The 21,230-nt window shown below is 36.4% G+C and overlaps 1 protein-coding gene across 2 annotated transcripts; it reads left to right on the forward strand.

Moving 5' to 3' along the window:
• Positions 1-1,540: 1,540 nt before the first annotated feature.
• LOC135682610 (uncharacterized) lies at positions 1,541-15,011 on the forward strand. 2 transcript variants are annotated; one of them, XM_089113063.1, is made up of 10 exons: positions 1,541-2,235; positions 2,425-3,530; positions 3,916-4,062; positions 4,352-4,446; positions 9,990-10,222; positions 10,708-10,785; positions 11,869-11,967; positions 12,599-12,682; positions 13,033-14,192; positions 14,539-15,011. In XM_089113063.1, exons 1-9 carry the CDS (start codon positions 1,863-1,865, stop codon positions 13,083-13,085), a joined length of 2,268 nt encoding a protein of 755 aa, XP_088969189.1. In that variant the 5' UTR covers positions 1,541-1,862; the 3' UTR covers positions 13,086-14,192; positions 14,539-15,011. The 2 variants fall into 2 exon arrangements, with proteins under 2 accessions (XP_088969189.1, XP_088969188.1); XM_089113062.1 differs by lacking the exons at positions 13,033-14,192; positions 14,539-15,011 and having other exon boundaries at positions 11,869-12,695.
• Positions 15,012-21,230: the final 6,219 nt, after the last annotated feature.

Genomic DNA, 21,230 nt, shown 5'->3' on the forward strand with positions numbered 1-21,230 from the left:
TGTTCTTTTCATAAGGCTTGCTTACTTTGCACATATGACCTATCTGAAAAATGAGTCAATGACCGATTTGCAATGACAAATTACATTGTAAATTGACCAACCTTGTTTTTAACAAATATCATGCCACTTTCTGTAAAGAATATTCTTTGCGAAATTAAAAACTTTTGTGTGTACGACTTTCAAATGAACTTATCCAGTCATGTCCACCACTGTTTTCCCAGAAGTCGTTTTTCTAATTGCTCGAAATCTGTTGAAAAACCTTTGGGAGGGGGAGGGGGTTGGAGTTGGGCTGATCAGATCGATTTCGATTTTCGCACTTGCAAAAAAACCACCGTTACAGAAAATGTGCTTGAGAAAGTTGCTTGTCCAAAAATTTTCTAAATAGATAAAAAATGGCGACGTCATTGAACGTATCTGATGACATGTTGTGACTTGTGCCTATCTGGCTTTATGCCTAGGTCGTTTAATCTTAGCAGCCATTTATTAACTAGACATTTTTAATAACACGATTAATTAGATGATAAGCTCTGCTCTGTTTTGTTATCATGATAGAAAATTTTCCAAAACGCATTTTTTCTACCCATTGTGCATTTGAGGCTGAATATCTCCTTACACTGTATGTATTACGGAAAATGGAGCTTCGGTGTTCTTATAAAGTGTCGTCTTGTAAAAAATATTTCAAATGTTGTCTTAAGTCGTTTTACAGATTTTGCCAGATTTTCAATTAATATAGAGGCTGCCCTTTCCCAACAGTGTTAAGTCGTCTGAGTCGTCAGTTTTGAAACCGATGTGCCACATTGGTGAGGCCTGGGACGAGCAAAATTCAATTGGCGCGAAACTCTTGTGTACACGTGATATAACAATATCGATAAGAAACTTCAAGTTATTTTCTATATCAAACTTTGTATAAGGAGCTGTCATAAAATGCAAATATTAAAATAACTCTTGGCTAAAGGACCTGGATCTTCACATCCAAAGTTTTGAAAGGTATAGTTTGTTTCAAAAGCAATGGTACATATCTTTGAAGTAGCATTCAAAATAGGTATAGCAATAAAACCACATTTGAGTTTGACCTTAAATTTTAATTCCTAGCGCTGAAGTAAATTTGTACCTTTTATATGCAGGGAAAACTGCCTCACTGCTTTGCATTTAACAGACAATGTTATAACTGATGGAGCCTACATCAGATGTTACTTGGGTTCAATGTGAAGATCCAAAATGCATGAAATGGAGAAAAGTCTCAAAAACTCAGGCAAAATCAATAGAGGACGTGAATTGGTTCTGCCATATGAACCCTGACAAAAAATTCGCAAAGTGCGATGTCGAGCAGGAAGAAATTAAAGCTGCTAAAGGCGAAATATTCGTTTTTAGTCTTCTGAAAGAAGGATGCCTTGTGTGGGTTAAGCTTTCTGGCTACCCCCGGTATGCCCAAGCGAACTTCAAACTAATTTATTCATTGATTATAAGATTTAGTGTTTCAGTGCAATTTTCAAGACTGCATCAAACTTTAGCAAATTTAGAGGAACTCTTTTGCATTGTATAGATAATTTCAAAAGAAGCTAATTCACCCAAAGAAAAAACTAACATAAAACAATGTAGAATAATCTAACACGGACGTAACAAGAGGTATGACTTGAGATTGCACGATGTTACTGTGACATGACATGACATGACATTTGTCATCTTATTTCGGATTGAATACATTCTAGATGACCGAATAATCTAGCCTAATAAAGTAGCCATATATTGTATAACAATGTAGGCTGAATTGCATAGTTTTCATGCCATCCATGATATAATCTAAGTATAACATGATCTTACATTGAAACCATGTACCGTAACTAGATGCTGTACTAAATTCAATGATGCATGTGTTTTTTCTTATTGCAAGCGTGCATGTAACCTTTACTTATAGGTGGCCAGCTATTATTTGCAGCGACATAACGCCTGATAACTATGCATGGTTCGACATTGAAGGCGATGTCAAATACTACCACGTTGAGTATTTTGGCGATCCAAGGACTCACTCTTGGGTTCTTGCAAAGCACGTCGAAGTGTACGGCTCCGGCAATGCACCCTCTCCAGTATTAATCGCTACTCACAAAGCCATGACCACAGCCCGTTCAAGAAAGTCTTTTCAAAAGGCAGTACTGCAAGCTGATAAACTCACATCCCTGTCACCAGCAGAGAGACTCAGCCACTGTGTTTTTCATTCAACTGATGTCCAATCAAAAGGTAACAATCGAATATTTAAGTGCATTTGCATCAGATACTTTCAGTGACCAGTGCTCTTTGCTTTATTTTTCTCTTTCTTCTAGCCAGTATCAGTTCATGTACTCGGTTTCGTTCGTTGGAATATTTTCTTGACATTTATTCTCCAGTCTTTAGGTACTCCATGCATAACTTTTTGTTCTTATATCACAGAACCTTTAAGAAATAGCGAAACGGATGCAAAAGAGATACATTTTTCAAACCCCAAAGCCAGTGGAACAAAACGTGAGCTTGATATGTCATCTGTCCCTGCATATGGTGCAGCTACAAATGTAAAACAAAAACGCAAAAGAGGAAGAAGGCCTAAAGCTGAAGGGCTGGCGTCAGATTTGCGAAAAGGATATGGTAGCACCTCATCACCAGCAGGCAGGGGAAGAAAAAGACAAACATGTAGGGTGCAAAGTAAGGAGAATGTGAATATGAAAAAACCTAATCAAAATGGTGTTATTCATACAGAACTCTCTGACAAAGCTATGAAGCAATGTACTAAATTGCAAGCTGATGCGGTTACTACAACTAACACTGCCTTTATCACTCCAATTGAAAGAGGCACAGCTGTTGCAGATAATTTCTCACAAACTGGAATTTGCTTGCTAAATATAAACGGTGTTGTCGTACCAGCAATTTTACCAGTTGATAAAGTTAAACTGACCGGTAGTGATAATCTGGGACAAATTCAGTGCAAAGTGCCATCTAACAATGACAAAACGTTTTCAAATGGAATAAGTTACCAGAAATTTGCAACAAACATTAACGAGAGCTTTGTTAAGGAAAGTGTGAAAAGGAAATGTCAAGTGGACGATGCACTGAAGGCCAATTATACTGTCCCTCCCAAACAGTTATCTAGTTTTGAAGAAAATCCATTCGTTGCAAACCAGTGCGACCAGAACACAGTTCGGGTATGTAAATCCATGTCAGAAGGAACCCAGGCAAAGACAACAGATGTTGTTTCTTCAAAGCTCAAAGAGATCAAAAGTGCAAGATCAAAATGCAAAGGTGATAAATCAAAGTGCAAAAATGAGGAATCAATATTAAATGCTGGTGAGCAACGCCAGGTCAAAGGGCAACAAGAAAGATGTGAACAAGAAGTTGTGAAAGATCAAACCTATGAGAGAGATAGGCCTTGGTTGGTTCAGGAATCTCCAATCGAAAGTACGTCCCATGATGACAAGATAGAGTCACAAGCAGAACAGTTGAATAGCAAAATAGAGTCCTTGCTTTGTGGACAGCCACTTTTGAAGTCTGAAGATGAAGTGAAGGTATCTTTTCTAAAAAGTTGAACATTTTTTCAACGTCAGAACTCAAAGATTAAAGGTTCCTTACTGCAGATTTTGTTTTTCTGTGTTTATTTACATTCAGTGCAAAATCACAAGATTACTGATCGAAAATAACTGCTTTCCGATGAATGTTAGGCATTCTCTTACTGTATATACGTTGATCTTAATTATATAGACAATCCATGAACTGGAAGAGACGGGGGCAAACACACACAGGTATTAGTGTACATGCGCATTACTTCTGGCTACATCACTGCCTCTAACCTTGATCATAAATTAGGAAATAAAGCAATTTGCGAATAGTGGGCTCTTTTTTATATATAATTGTCACAAGATTAATTATGAAAAAGACGAAAATTTTTTGTAGTTGAAAAGATTGTTCAAATTGCAATTTAGTCAGCATGCAGATATGATTCGTTTGGATGCAAAAGAAAGATGCATTAGATATGAAAGAAAGCAACTAGACATGTATCGTTTCTACAGTCTAGTCAAAAAGGCAGGAGGATTTAAAAAGGTGAGGGATATTTTCGTGTCATTTGATGCTTCTCTGGCATCGTGTATTGTAGTAGTTTCAATGCTAAACGTGTTTAGCTAAGGTCTTGTTAGAAAAATGTATTTGGGTACGTATTTTGTAAATTAACTGATTAGATAGTCATTTAATTTACTTATCTATTAATTAATTCATTCATCTATTCAAGGTTTTGTGTCCACCTTTAATATAAATGTTTGATTTGATTATTTATAAATATTTTTCAATACTTTATTTTATTTGAGTAAAAGTGTTTTTAATGTTTCTTTGTCAGGCATCAAAGTCAAAGAACTGGCAAAGCATTTGCAAAGAAGTTACTGGTTCAAATACTGATTCAAAATTCTTGTCGTTGAAAAAATGTTACCAAAGGTGAGTGAATTCCACTTTCACGAGGCATTATTTTTGCCAAAAAACCTGGAAAGTAAAGCGCCTTGCTAGATAGCTTTTCTAAGTTTTCACCATTATACTAAGCTAATAGTAATAATAATTATAGGTGAATCATAACTAAAGATTTTCAGTGTAGTTTGCTTGAAATTAATTAGATTGGTAAATATGGTTTATAATTTATTCAGTTGCAGCAAAGCAGAAGGATTGTGTTTCAATAAATACCGTTAATATGAAATGAATACAATATCAGCAGAATATCATTTATATATATCATTACAAAACGCGCTTTAGCATCATCATCGGAGAATGGATTGAAATTTTATTTTTTTCGTCAAAAAAAGCTTTTCCAGATTAACAAACACCACTAGGCCTTACTTGAATTCAAAGTGTTTTGTGAAATCGAACACTGTTAAAAAGCAAAATAGATTAAATGCCCAAATAGAATGTTGCCCAAATAGACCAAACTAGAAGCAATAACATTTTCTTGCTATTGGCTTAACCAATCTATCTTTTCCCAGTCCAATGCTTAACGTTTATCTCTTCGACCTCCATGTCAAATCTTTGCCAATTCTGCTTGTAAATAATGGAGAATACAATTTTGCACTATCTTTAGCAAGAACTAGTCTTTACGGCTTTACACGCATACATTAAAAACAGGAGCCCAGCTAGCGGGGGTGTAGAGGATGTGACAATTCCCCCTCTCCCCCACCCATCTTCTGCTGGTCAATAAGATCTTTATAGTTGGTCATTGAAATCCTCTATTGGCAGGTGAAATAGTTTTCTTTGTGTTAAATTTTATACTTGAATATCCCCCCTCCCCGGCCTGGAAGCTCACTGATTAAAAAGATAGTGGAAAAAACTTTCGCAAGCCTCTTGGGCTATACAGCTATCAACTTCTTAGCATTTCTTGTCCAGTTACATCTATCCTTGCTCTACAACCTGCAAGTAATTTGTTCATCGTGGATTATTTGACTAGTGATGGACTCACGTTTACAAAGCAAAAAAAGCTAATCTAAACCAAAAGATTCTGTTATCCCAATCCGACCTGTTAAGTATGCTGCACGAAGACACTTTCCTTCACAAAAATACGATTCTCATTCACATTTTTGATAAGTATAGGAAATCGCAACATTGGCGTGACAGACAAAAATAAATGTACTGAGTCTTTAACGAGCTCTTTTCATCAAACTTTGCAGAAAGACCTTTGATGAATAGCAAAGATTTATGATCACGAATCTAACAAAAGATTCATCGATTTCTTTAAAAAGGATATGCTTAGCTGATTTGGTTTAGCTTATTTGTTTTTGATTGAAACTGCATTGAGGTAGACACGTCACTATCTAAGAAAAATCATACTGTCTTGAGTCCTATTAACCATGTTATATTGTAAGAAGATGGTATTTAGGAATTTTTCAATGGCCAGGTATTTTCCAAAAGTAATTCGAAATCTTATCCGTGATCTTAAAAGACAAACCTTTGTGATTGCCTCCTGTAAGACCTTTCTTTTTTCAACAATCTGATCTTTTGACCATTGTATTTTAATTTTTTTCTTCCTAGCAAATACATATATATTCATAACATTATAAAATCTAGACTAAACATTGTAAGGAGCATATTTATGGATAAATGAACGCACAATCAAATTAAATGAATGATAGTGCTGCAGGGAAATTCTTCAGACAGATACACTCACAAGCCTTATATTTACAATGTAGTCCATTCTATTCTTTAAGCAATTTTTCAAAGATCTTTGGTTGTCATTCAAAAGCTTTGGCCTATTTCCAAAGTAGATGTTAAAAGGAGAGTGCTGCTTCATCATTTTCTAATGGCTTCAGCCATCTGCATAAATGACGTATCAGTGAAATTCCGGTAGAAGTCGTGTTTGCAGCGTTTATGCAAAAATAATGTTCATTAAATAACCACTGCAAGGCTTGTTCTTATCACTCAAAAGTCAAAGTCATTGACACGATAACAAGTAAACTTCCTAGGAAGATAATAAACGATGTAAGGTGATGCACATTGTTAAAGAAACCTTAGAACAATTGTTTAGGCACATATCATAAAAGAAACGCAAAATAAGGTACATTCCATAGAAATGGTACTTCCTAATCCCTTAACCCGTTTTATAGTATACCAATAAGGTTTTTTAGGGAAGAAAGGGATGGCTGAATTTGAACTTGCAAACCAACTTCAGTTTTCCAATATTTTTGGCAAGCATTGTAAATAAAGCAAAGAAGTGTCATTGAAATTTTAGCACCCGAAAGACTTTGAGCACAGCTTAAGGTCTTTAACTTCAGGGCCTAAAATAAGCTTGGATCTGATTCACTTTGTAGAGTTTTAAATTAAATTTGTGGAACTGTAATTGTAGAAAATGTGGATTGATAAATAGTGCATTTTCTTAAAAGTGCAGCATCAAATACTGATCGAAAAGCCTAAGAATTAGGACTCAATCCCAGCCTTATGTATTGCACATCTTTATAAGAAAATTTCTTTAACAAATGAGCAATGGACAATAAAAAAGAATTAAGAAATTTCAGAACTCGAAGCTTCGGTGCAAGCGGAGGAAAATCAATTGCGCTTTATGAGAGTGTCATGCTGTTTTGAAGAAAGATGGATTTGGTATACAGCTTCAACTTAAAGACATCATCTCAAGTCAGTTGGCTTTTATTACTTACCTGAAAAAATACACTCAGCCTAAAGGCCACGTTTTTTTGGGAAATCTGCGAGATTATGATTTCCTGCCCGTAATGTACTTTGGGGTTTATATTATATCTGTCAGTAGATCTCAGAAAAAGTTGCAAAGAAGTTCAGCTTTTAAATTGGAGAAGCATTGAAAAGATTCCTCTCAAGGCTACAGCAGATGAATGATAATAAGCTTCTCAGTGGCAGCTAGAAGATCATGCTTTCAAACTATGCGAAATAAGAAGAAGAAGAGAAAACCAGAATTAATTTCTTCAAATCAGGTCTTGGGGCTACATTCCCTCATCACAGGACGCAACGTTGGGCCGTTGGTGCATCGGCACAAGTTGCTTTACCTAACCCATACAAAAAACCTAACCCATTCTGATATATCTTTATAGACTTAAGTACAAGCAGCTTAAAGTTCTGGGCAGCGAATGGACAAGAAAATTTCATTTTTCCCCACCATAGAGCCGATGCACCAGTCCTACCTTACATACCTAAGATATAACAGGGGAAGAGAAAACATGACTGAATTAAGAGCGTAGTCTTTTCTAGACGAAAAATAACAAGAACTTTGAAATGAATACCGTGAGGTAAACAGGCTTAACCTAATATAATAGAATGAATAAGGATTTGAAGAAACACACTACGCTTGATATCAAAAGGGGAGGGAGAGACGGGAGGGGAGAACAGCGTGGAAACAGCATACGAAGTAAGCAAGATAATGCCATCCAAAGTAATTAAATACACCCATCTGAGTCAAGGGACCCACATTTTTTTGCAGCAACCCAAACTACAGAACTCTTTCTTCTCTATTATTCCCAATGGCATCAAAGAAGCACATAAGGACTTAAATACCAAACTGAAGCATGACAATTAACACCCAAATGAGAATAATACCAATAAGCTAAAATAAGAACCTCTTGTGAAATCAAATTCTACTACATCTCTAGTGAAATTAACTCTGATAAAATTTCATTAGATCAGCATTTTGTACATCAGTGAGAGGAGAGATTATTTGCCATCCGTAACGAGGATCTCGTTAGTATCAAAACTTTTTGAAGCAAAGATTTGATGACAAAGAATTTGATGGGTGAATGCAATTAAAAACTTCCCATAAGCAAAAAGAGACTTAGACCCCGTTTACACTGTGCCGGATAAAATTTATCCGCATAAAACTTGTTCGGATTGATTTGCGTTTACACTGTGCCGCACAAATTTTGTCCACTTTGCCCTCCCGTTTACACTGTGCCGGATAACTGCAGTCACATGACTTAAATCGTGCACAGAACGCCCAAAATGAAGTCTTCTCTGGGCAACAAAATAATAACAAAATTCCCGCCAACGTAAAAAGATTTCATTCTATTTTCAGAATCATCTGCTTCTCTTTTAGACCAAATCCGAAGATATTGTCAATACAAATTAGGCCTAGTTTGTTTTAATAGTTTGTTCTTGAAACAAAATGACGCTGAAATAGCGAAGAAAGTAGAGAAAGCTGACAAGGATTCCAATTTTACGTGGACTGACGAAGATACTGCACTTTTAACACGAGTGTTTATCGACAACAAGGCAACCAAGATGGCGAAAGGTCTTGATTGGGAGACAGTGAACACAAAATAGGAAGAAATAGCTAATCGCTTTCGAGCAAGATACAATGTGGATAAAATTTATCCGGATAAAACCGTTTACACTGTACCACATAGCTATCCGAACTAATTTAATCCACTTTCCTAGGTGAACTAATTTTGTTCGGATAGCCGCTCTCAGATTCGTGCGGATAGCGTAGGTCTTGTGTAAACGCGACGCCTACCTGAACTAATTTTGATGCGGATAAAATTTATCCGGCACAGTGTAAAGGGGTCTTAAGAAAGCTTCACATAGCTTTTGCCCCGGACAAAAACTTAGCAAAATTTCATTAAATCATGCATTGATGTTTGAGAAAAAGGCGACTAAGATTACAGAGATCTAAGATTTGTTCTCAGAGGAATTCTACCCGGCGAGGTATTGGCTTGCATTCTTGCAGGAAACTCTTATTCTGACGATGTAGAGAGGCTGATTCCCACCTACAACAAGATAGAAATAGGTGGGGAAATCAGCATAGCTCCAGAAACACTTAACAAATATATGAATATTGCTATTGAAAATATAAGAGGACCTTTAACCCGCGTTTTTTGTTCTGTTATTCAAACTTGTTATGTTGTTTATAGACAGTACCACAAGAATCTCATAATCAGGTCAAAGTCATATCGAATATCGTATTTCAGTTAAGTTGTAAAATGTTACGTTTGAATTCGCATGAAAATCGCTTGATGCTTTTACCAAATTAGTTTTTTATCGCGAAAGAACTCGCACGGTTGGGGAATTTCCAACATTGCAATAAATATGCTTGATCTCGCAAGTTTCGAGTTCCGTAAACAGCTGCAAAGATATGGCTTCAATAACCCAAAAACACTAAAGACAGGGAATCAAGATTGATTCACGGGAGTTTTTGAAGGTGAAAGAAAAGGAAAATAATTTCGATGGAGATGCGAACAAACCATGTAAAAGAGTTTTTCTTTCGACAACTTTTCTGTTGACGTCAATATATGTTGCTAATTTTCTTATTAACCCGATCCATGTATTGTAAAGAATCAGCTTTTGCTACTTATACTTTCTGATTTAGGATTTTTACCAATTAGGACATGCTATTAGCACTGTGGTGGCAGTTTCTATATATGCCACGCCCATTGTGCCAATCCCAGCAAGGTACCACACCTAATTTTTACAGAAAGTTGTAGAACTTTAAAAATCTGATATTATAGGCCCTGTTTTACTTACACCTGAATCTCTGTCCATCTTCTTAGAACGCTTCTTCAGTTTGAGCAATACATGAAGTCATTAGAAACAACGAGCCATCAGCAATCACTAGACGAAAGATCAACTGCAGACGTGCATGTGATACAGAGTTATGAAGAAAGCAAAAAGAGACAGGAGATAATTGATTTTGTTGACCATGGTGTATCATTCGCAAGTCAGGAAACTGATGTTGCGCATATACAAAGACAGAATTCACATTTCTCTTCATCTAATTTGGAAGGTACCTTCTCACACCATTAAACGCAGAAGAAAGTGTTTGCTTTTTGGCTCAAAGTGCTTTGCTTTACTAAATGCTAAGGTTCTAAAAATTTAAATATTATGATAAATACATCTTCTAAAGCACCTGGCTTAAGTAAGGTAGTATAGGTTTATATTCCAAAGATCAGACACTTTAATACCTTAACTTTAATATTTCATCTTTAATGCATTGTTTGGAGAAGCTTTCAAAACGTAATCCCTATTCCGATAGGGCTTAATCGCCCAAGAGGTTGCAGCTACCAAACTCTTGTGCTTTGAACCTAGAAATGCTTATCAGGAATTTAGGCAAGGTCCTGTTTGCAATGCAAAACATTTGCATTCCGCAAATTTTATTACTCCTATTCCTAAGCCATTCTCTGTCTCTTTAATCTTTCTTATTATCCCTTGAACTTTCGTATTTAATCAGCTGGCTACACATAAATTATAATTCATAGCTTTCATCTTTAGCAAACGTCGGTGACCAAGACGACGATATCATATTATCAATGATGAACACTCAAGTCAATTTATCTCTGGACTCAGGAGGTGAAGTGCAAAACACAAATATGTCACAATTGCAAAGTTTACTTTTGCAAAACAAAGATCTTTTTGAAAGATATTATATTTAATTTCTTATATAATGATTCCTTCTTGGAGATTTACGCATAGTTAACGGCACAACTTTTTCTTGAAGCACCATCAAGTTTCTCAACGATCAACAGAAACTTTTAAAGTTTTGTGATTTATTGCCAATACATGAAAACGTTCGATGCTTAATATGACTTCTTTATGAACAAGAATCCTTTACGGGATGGGAAATAGGCTCTCCTCTTTTTGATCGACAGAAATCAACAGCCGCTTGAGTAACAATGTTGAAAACTTGAAAAAGTGGAACTCCAAATCTTAGGCTACGTTCACATTACTCCGTTTTCGATTAGATTCGTTTTTGGCAGCAAAAACGGAGCTGTTCTTATCTCTGTTCACACTACTCCGTTTTCAGACAGAAACGGATATCTATTAATTGGTGTTCACACTAGTTCTCAAAAACGCATTCGTTTTTCTCTTTCTGAAAACGAGGCTTCTGATATTGGCGTTGTTAGCGTTTTCAAATTGTTCCGTTTTTGGTGTTCACACTACAGAGTTGCGTTTTTGTTTAGCTCCATTTTCATTTAGCTCCGTTTTTATCATCGTTTTCATTTAGCTCCGTTTTTGGGGTAGACTAATGTAAACGCAAAGCCAAAAACGGAGCTAAACAGATGCGTTTTTGTTCAAAAACGGAATAGTGTGAACGGGGACTTAAATGCTCCAAATCTTTAGCACTTCATGTGGTGGTCCAAACAGCCTGAAGATAGGTAATTGACAAATACTTAATAGAGTTTCAACAACCGCAAAATATAATTCATTTGACTTCATTCTTCAGTGATAAGTGTTTTGTTTTCTTTTATATTTGTTGATTTAATTTACTATTCACGGGTTGAAGATTCAAGAAAAAGACTCATTGCTAACAATGAGCCATTGCGTTGCTAGCCGTAGAAGCTTACTGCCATTGTTTGTATCGTCGCTTGGACGATTCACTACACGCGCAAAGGCTCATTGTTAGGAATGTGTCTTTAATCTTTCACCTTGCAGTCAAACTTGATGAACCATTCTTAAGCGCTAACATGGTATCTGAAGTGCCACATGAAAGTGATGACGTCATTGACCATTTGATGGGCCTAAAAGAAAATGGTAAGCCGGAGTGTGTATTGCTATTGAGAAGGCACATGAAAAATGCTATGTCGTATTTTCCAACGCTGTCCATGGAAAACCAGCTTTTTTACTTCTTTATTCAAAGTTGTTACAATATTTTTTATGCTTTTTTTATGCTTATTAATACAGCTTTTTTCATGAATATTTGCAAAACTGAGTAGTAATTTACTTCGTTGGCGATTGAGTTCTATATTTGATTACATCTATTCGACAAGGTATCTGAATTCATATATTTTGCAACTTGGCTCAGGTATGTTAACTTGGAAGCTTCTTATGTTACACGGGGATTCATATATGGAAAGCATTGGTGGATTCGCACTGTAAAATCATTTATGTCTATCGCAAGATATTGTATATTTTTTACGAGAGTTTAATGTTCTATTTTTTATCTAAAGTTCTTTAAAAATTGGTTGATAATCGTTATGAGCTGAAGCTAAAGTAAATATTGCTTGAATAATAGAAATAGAAAGATTCCCGCGCTTAAGTTCAACAGATGCTTTGATTCCTATTGTTAATTTTGTAGCTTAATTTTGCAGCTTATGCAATTATCATAGACACACCGTAAAAGCTTGTATGCCTCTATACTAATATTATTGCTATATTTTTGCAGAGCTCAGTGAGCAAGTTTTCGAAGAATTTGAAAATTTGCAACAGCAGTTAGAAGAAGAGGAGCTGTCATTGTACAATGAAGAAGGTTAGTTAGTGAAACAAACACTCAAGTTCTCACTGGATACTTTTGTAAGAGATATTTTACCGTTAGAAATCTGTATTGGACAGGAGACTCAATTTTGACCGTAAAGGAATGAAACTACAGAGCTACAGAGAGAGTTATCATATTCCTGTTAACGATAATAAATACTTCTTCTCCTTTTTTCGGCAGTAATGAAAATCAATAAACCTGCAAATAATCAAACCTTATTTCAGTACAATTCAAGGCGTAGTTTTAATTAGAATTAAGAACGAAAGCGTCCTTTTTTAGCTATCTAGGCTATGAATATCGCCTTTACCTAAAGATTAATTTTATTGTGTTTGTTTTTGCGACAGAAATTGTCAAATTAGAGGAACATCTCAAAGAAAGGTATGTAACGCATGATTAATATTGCACTTATAGACAGGGACCACGGAAACGGGGGGCTGAGAGGGCCTAAGCCCCTCAATAATTTCCAAAATTTACTTAAAACCAAACAAAAAATTTCCTTGCTCTTGGTTCTTATCATGTTTTAGTCCCCTCAATCTGTTATATGCTCCACGGTCTTTGCTTGTAGCACAGAATAGGAATTAGCTATTTGTTGTGACTCTAATGATATTCATTTATAAATCCTTTAAACAAACGGATGATAACATCATTTAAACTTTTTTTATCTAAAATATTATTTACGAAATTTTGAATTTTTTTAAGAAAAGGATGCAATTTAGTTTGTGTTTTAATAACTGGGTTTCAAGAGTACAGGGCGTTGGGGTTCAGGCAGCTACCTTTGAGTTTATTAACGTCAATTATTAGTGGATAGTTTAGTTCGACTTTTCTTCATATTTGTGCTTCTCATATTTTTATGTTTTCCCTTTGAGACACATTATAATGCAAATGCGATAAATAGACATTTCTGTGCTTTTAGAGTCGTGCCTCGGTATTAATTGATAAATGCAACACCAGCAGCTACCGCTGCATCTTGTCTCTTGTCAAATTCACAATGCCTAACATACATTAGGTTCCCTTGAGTCTCTAGAATAGCTGGAAGAAATTCTAGCGACCCCAGAAAACATTTAACGTTCATATTAGGTGGCTTGAGTCATTGTGGTTGCTGAAACAAGAAACTTGCGTCCTGGCTCATCGCAGTTTCTATTCAGCGGGCGCGGATTCTAAAAATTCCAAATCTCTGACGACAGATTTGTTCTCTAAACACAGTTATGTCTGTTTATAACCTTGATAAGAAGGATTTCATTGTCAAAAATCTTGCCCCATTACTCGATTGTCTTGACCCAATATTCTGAACATACATAGATAAGATAGACCCTGAAAAGCTGTGATGGTGTGATCGTTGTGTCCAGTTGCCAAGTCAATTTTATATAAATCAAAGAAATAAAGAAATTGCAAGAAATAAAACTAAAGAATTGATTATCTATATTCTGCAGCGCAAGCAAGGACTTCGGCATTAACTTGGATGAAGATTCAAGCAAACTCTTTGAAGAATTAACAGCTTTGGATGGTAATTATAATAATACCCTTGGTACCAAATAGTCGTGCCCAACAGCGGAGGGAGAAGATAGCATGGAAGAGCGGAAGATGGCCTTTTTTTCTCCTCTCCATTTTGTCCGCTTTTATTCTGCAGCCATTCACGACTGTTTGACTCGATTTGACTTCTTAGAGGAGCTGAGAGCCTTGTTCCTAGACCCACACAAAAGGGATTTTGCATCAGTATCTTTTTAAGGTAGATTTATTATATGAATGCACATCTAGCGATCAAAGGTTTCATTATGCTAGCAATATTCTTGATCATGATTTTTAAAACGCAACTTATCCAAATGTAATAAATTTTATTTTGCATCTTTTAGAGACGATTTCCATGCTTTCTGGTGTCCTAGACGCGTAGCAAGTGCTGGCTGACAACCTCCCGAAGCAGCACTGCCATGAACGAGGCTGCTGCGAGAAGCGAGACTATTATCATGCTTAATGAAAATTGAAAGATGTTTGATGCGCCAACTAAAGCTTACTATACGAAAAACTAAGAAGAAATCTAATGTTAACTAGTTCGTGTTAATAGCTTATAATAGCAAACTCATTTAGAATAGGGTAAGACGAGATCGAGACTGCTTCATGAAAGACTGGTCTCAGAAACCATTTTCATTCAATCTGGAAACAATACTTAATGCAAAAATTTAACATTAAAGTGCTCTCTCACTGTCACAGTTGTCTTTTTATAAAAAGATTTTCGAAATTCCTTCTACGTGAGTCTCTTAATTTGGATAAATAATTTCTCACCACATTTGGATACATAAATATTTTTAGTGAGTTTCTGAACACGATACCCTTGTTATACCCATATACCCAGCCACTGCATACTTGTTGCGAGTACCTATAGAGTTAAAAATGCAGGGAATTTACAGTTTGAAAATATAAATAAAACATTGAAATCTTCAAAAAGTTTCAAAAGTTGATTTTTGTATCAAAACTTCATAAGTTTTTAAAATGAGTGTGGAGGGCATCGTATTGAAAAATGTGCGTAGTTATCTACTGATAGAACCATTCTTTTAAGGCAGAGATGCCGGAAAAGCTGTAGAGCAGGAGAGGCGGAATCCTAAGAAAAAGAGCAAAACACTAGCAAAATAATGAAAATTGCTTACATTTGCCAGGGCCAGGAGAACAGCCGTTCCTTCCTGCTCCCCCGTGCTCCGGCATCACTGTTTTGAGGAATCCTTGAAAAACCGGTTTCACATTTTATTTTTTCAAAGAATAATTTCAGATGTTGTATCTGGTACATCATGCTTTTAAATGTTCTTTAGTTTCTGTATTCTTCATTTAATCATGTAGGTTGAGAATCTTTAAAAAGAGAATGAACACAACTTCAGGGAGATAGAAATAATCTAAGTTGAGAAAAGGGAAAAAAGGAAGAAGATACAATTCCATTACCGTATTTACTCGAGTGAGCGCCGCCCCCGTACGAGCGGCGCCCCCGAATGGGCGCCGCATTTGAGACAGATAGAGTTAAAGAGCGCTGCCTCCGAATGAGCAGAATTGTATATGCGGCGCTTAATCGAAAACTGTAAGAATCGTCAGGGTCAAAGAGGAAAAAAATTGCAAATCTTAAATCAACCTCGGGAATTTATTTTCATGTATCAAAGCACACTTAGTTCAAAGTGAGAATATTTTAAAGTTTTCTTATTGAACTCTCTCTTGAGAATCTTGGCAATGTGTACATCTGTCGTGAAAGCAGAGAACTTTGCTGGAAAAACAAGGCCAATTTATTTTTCCTGAAACTTGTGCGACCAGGTTATTTTCTGTGTTGGCTTCGAGAAAATTTTTCATCAAGCGTGACAATTCCACCGGAACATGACCAACAAGCGTCTTTTTGCCTTGGCAGAGTCATCTCCAACGATGGTTGGCATTCAGTTGGTCTCCGACAGTGAAGACGACAGTGACATTGAAATTCTATGAACCTTTAAAGGTATTTTCAAACTTATATGTTATACTATTAAATGATTGTTAAAAACTTGGTTGTTTTATTAAAAAATGACAGGATTTTTAAAAAGTGCCACCCACGTAAGAGCGCCGCCCCCGAATAAGCGCCGTATCAAAAGTACCGGTAATTAATAGAGCGCCGCGGCGCTCACTCCAGTAAATGCGGTAATCAACCGAACTTGAAAGGAAATACCCAATTGAAATAAGTCCCTGTACCAAATTTAAAAACGCGTTTATTTTGACGCGTCTTCATAGATTCTTACGCTACAATGATACAAAACCCTTCATCGCCCTCCCCAGACGAAATTGCCGATTGAATGGCTGGGGCCGCCACTTGCTATTGTGCTTAAGGGGGCCCAGGATTAATGTGCCGTGAAAGTGGGTGAGCCATTCTTTTTTTGCCAACAAGTCACAAAATTTGCCGACGAAGCACATCTACATGACAAAAATTCCTCGTTTTGCAATGGAATTTACAAGGGGGTGTCACACCCCCATACCTCACGGCCCCGGATTTTTCAATATCTTTTAAATAACAGAGTTGAAAATAGGTGGATGCTTTGAAAATACTTTGAAGAAAACGCTAAAAAAATAAAATTTAAAGCATGCTAAAATTCTTTCAAGTTGGACGAGGGAGTTGGTTTAAAATGTCTAAGAGGGTGTTTAAAATGCAAGGGAAATCAATGTTTGTGTTTAAAATCTTCTGCCCAAAAACTGAACAATTCTGTTCAAAGCTCCACGAGATCTCTTTATATTCTAACCTTTCGCTTTCTAAATTCTTATTTTATATTCTAACTTTTGAGATCACTTTTTGCTATTGTCATTTTATTCTAATCAAAACAATAATTTAAGGCTTAAACGAAAATAAATGTTGGTGCAGCCAGAGTGAGCAAGTTGGCTAGTAATGCAACTTTTAGTTTTCGGTCTCTTTCAAATAAAGGGTAAAAAATGTATGACTATTATTATTATTATAATTATTATCATTGTCTTTAAAGTTGGCAGGGAAAAGATGGCTTAATACTAAAGCTAATAAACGCACGCGACTACAATCTACAATTTAGTAATTACAGAATACAGAACGAAGGAAAAAATTATATTTCTAAGTCATGATTAAACCTAGGTAAATTATTATTTCGACATAAAAAGGATTGGCAAAGTTATCAGAATTGTTCACAACAACTTTATATCTGGTAAAAATAGTTTCCATAATCTGCAATTGGAAATATATCCTCTCAATATATTATACTATACTCATCTTTAGTCTTGTTCATTCGAACTACTTGATAAAAGTGTGCGACTGGTTTTCATTATCTTCATGATCTTTCATCCTCTGGTAAGTGAAGTTAGCCACTTTTATTTATACCTTTCCTGTTTGGTACGATTTCTTACTGAGCATTTGGTCTGGAATGGGTGGTAGCCCGTTGAGGTTTATGGTCAAATTTAATCAAAGTTGATCTTACCTGGAACGAATATCCTTCAGCTAATTCACGTGCGTTCAAAGACCGAGATGCCGGGGGGCCTTGACACCCAAAAAATTCAAGTGTAATAAGTAAAATGTATTTATTTTGTCAAATATTGCTGTTTTTACACTTATTTAACAGGTCTGCCCCCCAAAAAAGATGTAGCTATCTCGGCCTTTGCTTGGGTTGTTATTTTTTGCCAGTCGTGATGGTCTCATGTGTTTAGCGCATTTTTCTAGTGTCAAAACTTTGTGCAATGCTGGAATGATCGTTTGCCTCGTGAGGCATTTGAATGAAATTCTATGTGCAAGAAGCGCCATAAAGTACCAATGAAGAGATTGTAGCACTGGGGAGCTACAACAAAGCGCAGGGGAGAGAATTTAGGCCACGCCTTTGATGATGACCGTGAAATATCTGAAGAGAAAATAAACGGAGACGGTGGCAATTGCCTTTCGTTTTTTTATCGAAATGTCGCGAAACTGTGCAGCCTTCAGCCTGCGCGCAGCCTTTTTTTTGCTGGATATTTTTGGGAACACACGCTGGACACACGGGAAATGTCCATTACTCGTTCAGCAACAGCAACAAAAGACTGCGCGCAGGCTATGCAGCCTTCAGCGTGAACTTCTACCCAGTCCCTTTTCGATCTGCGCGAGAAAATGTTGGGTGATATGTTGGATCGTGTGACCGGGGCTACAGGCTAAGTGCGTGGCATTCACATTTTGTCGTAAGGTAATTAAAGGTATCAGTATATGAAGCCTCATAACGAGCGTGCTGTTTGCCCTTCACCATGGTTTTTAAAGGAAAATTAAGAATTGCACATTTTTCTCGGGAGCACTGTGTTGGAGGAATAATTATTGGTTCTTATAAGTACAAAAAATATACATGATGCGCAAGTACAGGTAGCTTGTGCTCCAGACCAGTGGCGTCGCGAGGGTTGGAAGATTGGAGGGGAGGCCGACAGCAGAGGGTCCGAGGCTTAACCCCCGAAAACATTTTTGCTGACCACACCCTTGTGAACTGGGAAAATGTCCTATTTTGTAAATGCGTTTGGAAAAGCTATGGCTTCTTTACGTGGCAATAGTTTGATAATCAAACACAATAACCGTCATATGTAGCGTTTTGTGGCTGACTCCCATTCTACAACTGCCTATTTCCTTCACACTTCCTCTAATATTTATATTCTGAATTGTGTAAGGCGAGGAAGCGCTATGTGTAAAATATGACTTTCCAAAATTGTGAGCAAATATCTTAAGATAATAAGCACTATGCACGAGTTTCAGACTAAGTCCGTTATCTTTAGAGCAAAATCTGCGAAATCCCGGATGTTTTTTCGGGAATTTTTATAGAACGCGAAAGACTATTTTATATTAATCCTAAGATGTGGGAAAATTGTTAACCATTCAGTAGAGGTATAGACAAGGGTCCTCTGCGAGCGATATGAGCAGAAAATGTTTGCGACTACGCCCTTAATATTAGCTTAAAATTTCAAAACATTTCTTACAGTGGTTTGCTTGGAGTCTTTTCAACGTTTCAATTTTGTCTGAAGTATCAACTCCCCCTTGAGATACTAAATTTATTGCAGATTTACACTTTTCTCAGACACCAATTTTTTGAGCGCTTGGGGGCGGCTGCCCCCTTGCCCCCTCACAACGCTACTGCTCAAGACCCCTTACTTGAAAGTAGAGGTTTCGACATTGTTAATTTCCATGTTAAATTGTCATGCTCATTGGTAATATATCCTCCATAAATCTACCTAACATCCTGAACACCTTAAAAATAACTTAGAATTAGAAGGATTTGCTCGAAAGATGATGACTTTAAACGCAATTGTGACAACCTATGTGAAAAATTCGTAACCAGAGGATACAATACTGAAAAAGTAAAACAACAGATAACTAGAGCAAATAACATCCCACGCGAAAAAACTCTACAACCGAGTCAACGTAACAAGCAACACCGTGCATCATTCATCACAACCGAACCTTACCACCCAAGGGCACAATTTTAAATAACCATTGGAATATTCTCAAGTTTAACCCCAATACGAAGGAAACTTTTAAAGACCCACCTGTGATTGCTTACAGGAGAAATAAAAACCTCACAGACATTTTAGGAAGCAACAGGATCGAAAACAACCAATTGATTAAAACAAATAATAGTCAACATTTGGGAATTTGCAAACCCTGCAACACTAAATCTGGAAACTTATGCTGTAAAAAAATCTTACAAACGTCACATTTTCGTAGCAATCAGACAAAACAGTCCTTCAAAATATTTCACAATGTTGATTGTAAAAGCCAACACGTTGTCTACCTGATGGAGTGCATAAGATGCAAATTACAATACGTGGGTAAGTCCGAAAGCCCACTAAATCTCAGACAGAATGAATAACCACCGTCAGGACTCCAAAAAATCTAACGCTATACCAGCATGCAAAGATTTCAATAAAGATTCTCGTGATTTCACGCGAGATGCAAAATTCATCATAATTGAGCAATTAAGAATAATACCATTTTATATATATATTGCTTTGTGTATGTGTGACTCAAAAGAGATTTCGTTGCTCGTTGAATGTCTTTCTATATTTGTAACTTTTATATCCCATTAGGTGTTTGTTTAATTTGAGCGCCATCTTTATTATTTTTTTTGTGTTTCATCATTTTAACTTTTGTTTGTTTTTTTCTACAAAAGTGTCCTGAATTTTTTGTTCATTGAAGTAAAATTTTGTAAATGCACAGATTTTCTTTAGAACTGCACACAAAACTTTTAGAACTAAACATTTTGTGTAGAATTGCACGTTAAGAAAGACCCTGCTCTTCACCAGCCCTCCTACAATGTTTGCGTTCTTTTCTCTGCCATCATCAAAGTTTCTTGGATAATTTGGCATCTTTTAATCACGAACCACCGGCTCATAAAGAGGATTGGGGGTTTTTTTGTCCATTCCCTGTAAAAAATCCACGTAACATCTGTTAGAACCCCTTTACATGTCAAAAAGCCTTGTCCCCCTACTTTTGCTAGTCTTGGCCCCTCCATTTTCAAATATTTAGCGTAGGCCTTGTCATTTCATGCATAACAATATGTTGCAAAGCTTACATTTTGCAAATAGGCTGCTTAAAATCCATCTTGTTAACATAGCAAATAAAATAATCGATTGATTTTGATTTAACCTTATAATTTGAGGGCCCCTCTGAAATATATTTAAAGCTAATCTGGACATGGTCACAAAAACTTTCTTCTCGTTCCACTTGCAGTCCAAGTCCAATCGCCGGGCCTGGAAAGAAAATATGCAGCAATGAAATTTCCTTAAATTATAACCTGGTTATATTCTATCTACGGTAAATTTGTTCACCAAAAGAATATTAAGAAAACTCGAATATTGTACTTAAAAGCGATTTTCAGAGACCAACTTTCCAGGTCACACGAGACTCCTGTTTACGTGTCAAAAGAAGATAAATTATAAAGCTATGAATAAGTGCCAAAGGTATGTTAAAAAATGAAAGAAGGACATGAAACAGGGGCATATAATGGATGATGGCCGTTCTCACATAGGAACAATTCTGTACAAGAATCGACCGATCTTTCTATATAAATATCAACAAGGGAAGGAAATT

The sequence above is a fragment of the Rhopilema esculentum genome, chromosome 16 (genome assembly GCF_057945365.1).
Source record: "Rhopilema esculentum isolate cy_ngs chromosome 16, ASM5794536v1, whole genome shotgun sequence".
NCBI classification, from domain to species: domain Eukaryota; kingdom Metazoa; phylum Cnidaria; class Scyphozoa; order Rhizostomeae; family Rhizostomatidae; genus Rhopilema; species Rhopilema esculentum.

What these genes read in the sequence shown, in the direction of transcription:
- LOC135682610 (XM_089113062.1), top strand. Translation starts at nt 1,863, where the DNA reads ATGATGCATGTGTTTTTTCTTATTGCAAGCGTGCATGTAACCTTTACT. An exon ending in AGGCAGGAGGATTTAAAAAG is followed by an intron (nt 4,063 to 4,351) that starts GTGAGGGATATT and finishes TTTCTTTGTCAG; the next exon opens with GCATCAAAGTCAAAGAACTG. An exon ending in TTTATCTCTGGACTCAGGAG is followed by an intron (nt 10,786 to 11,868) that starts GTGAAGTGCAAA and finishes TTCACCTTGCAG; the next exon opens with TCAAACTTGATGAACCATTC.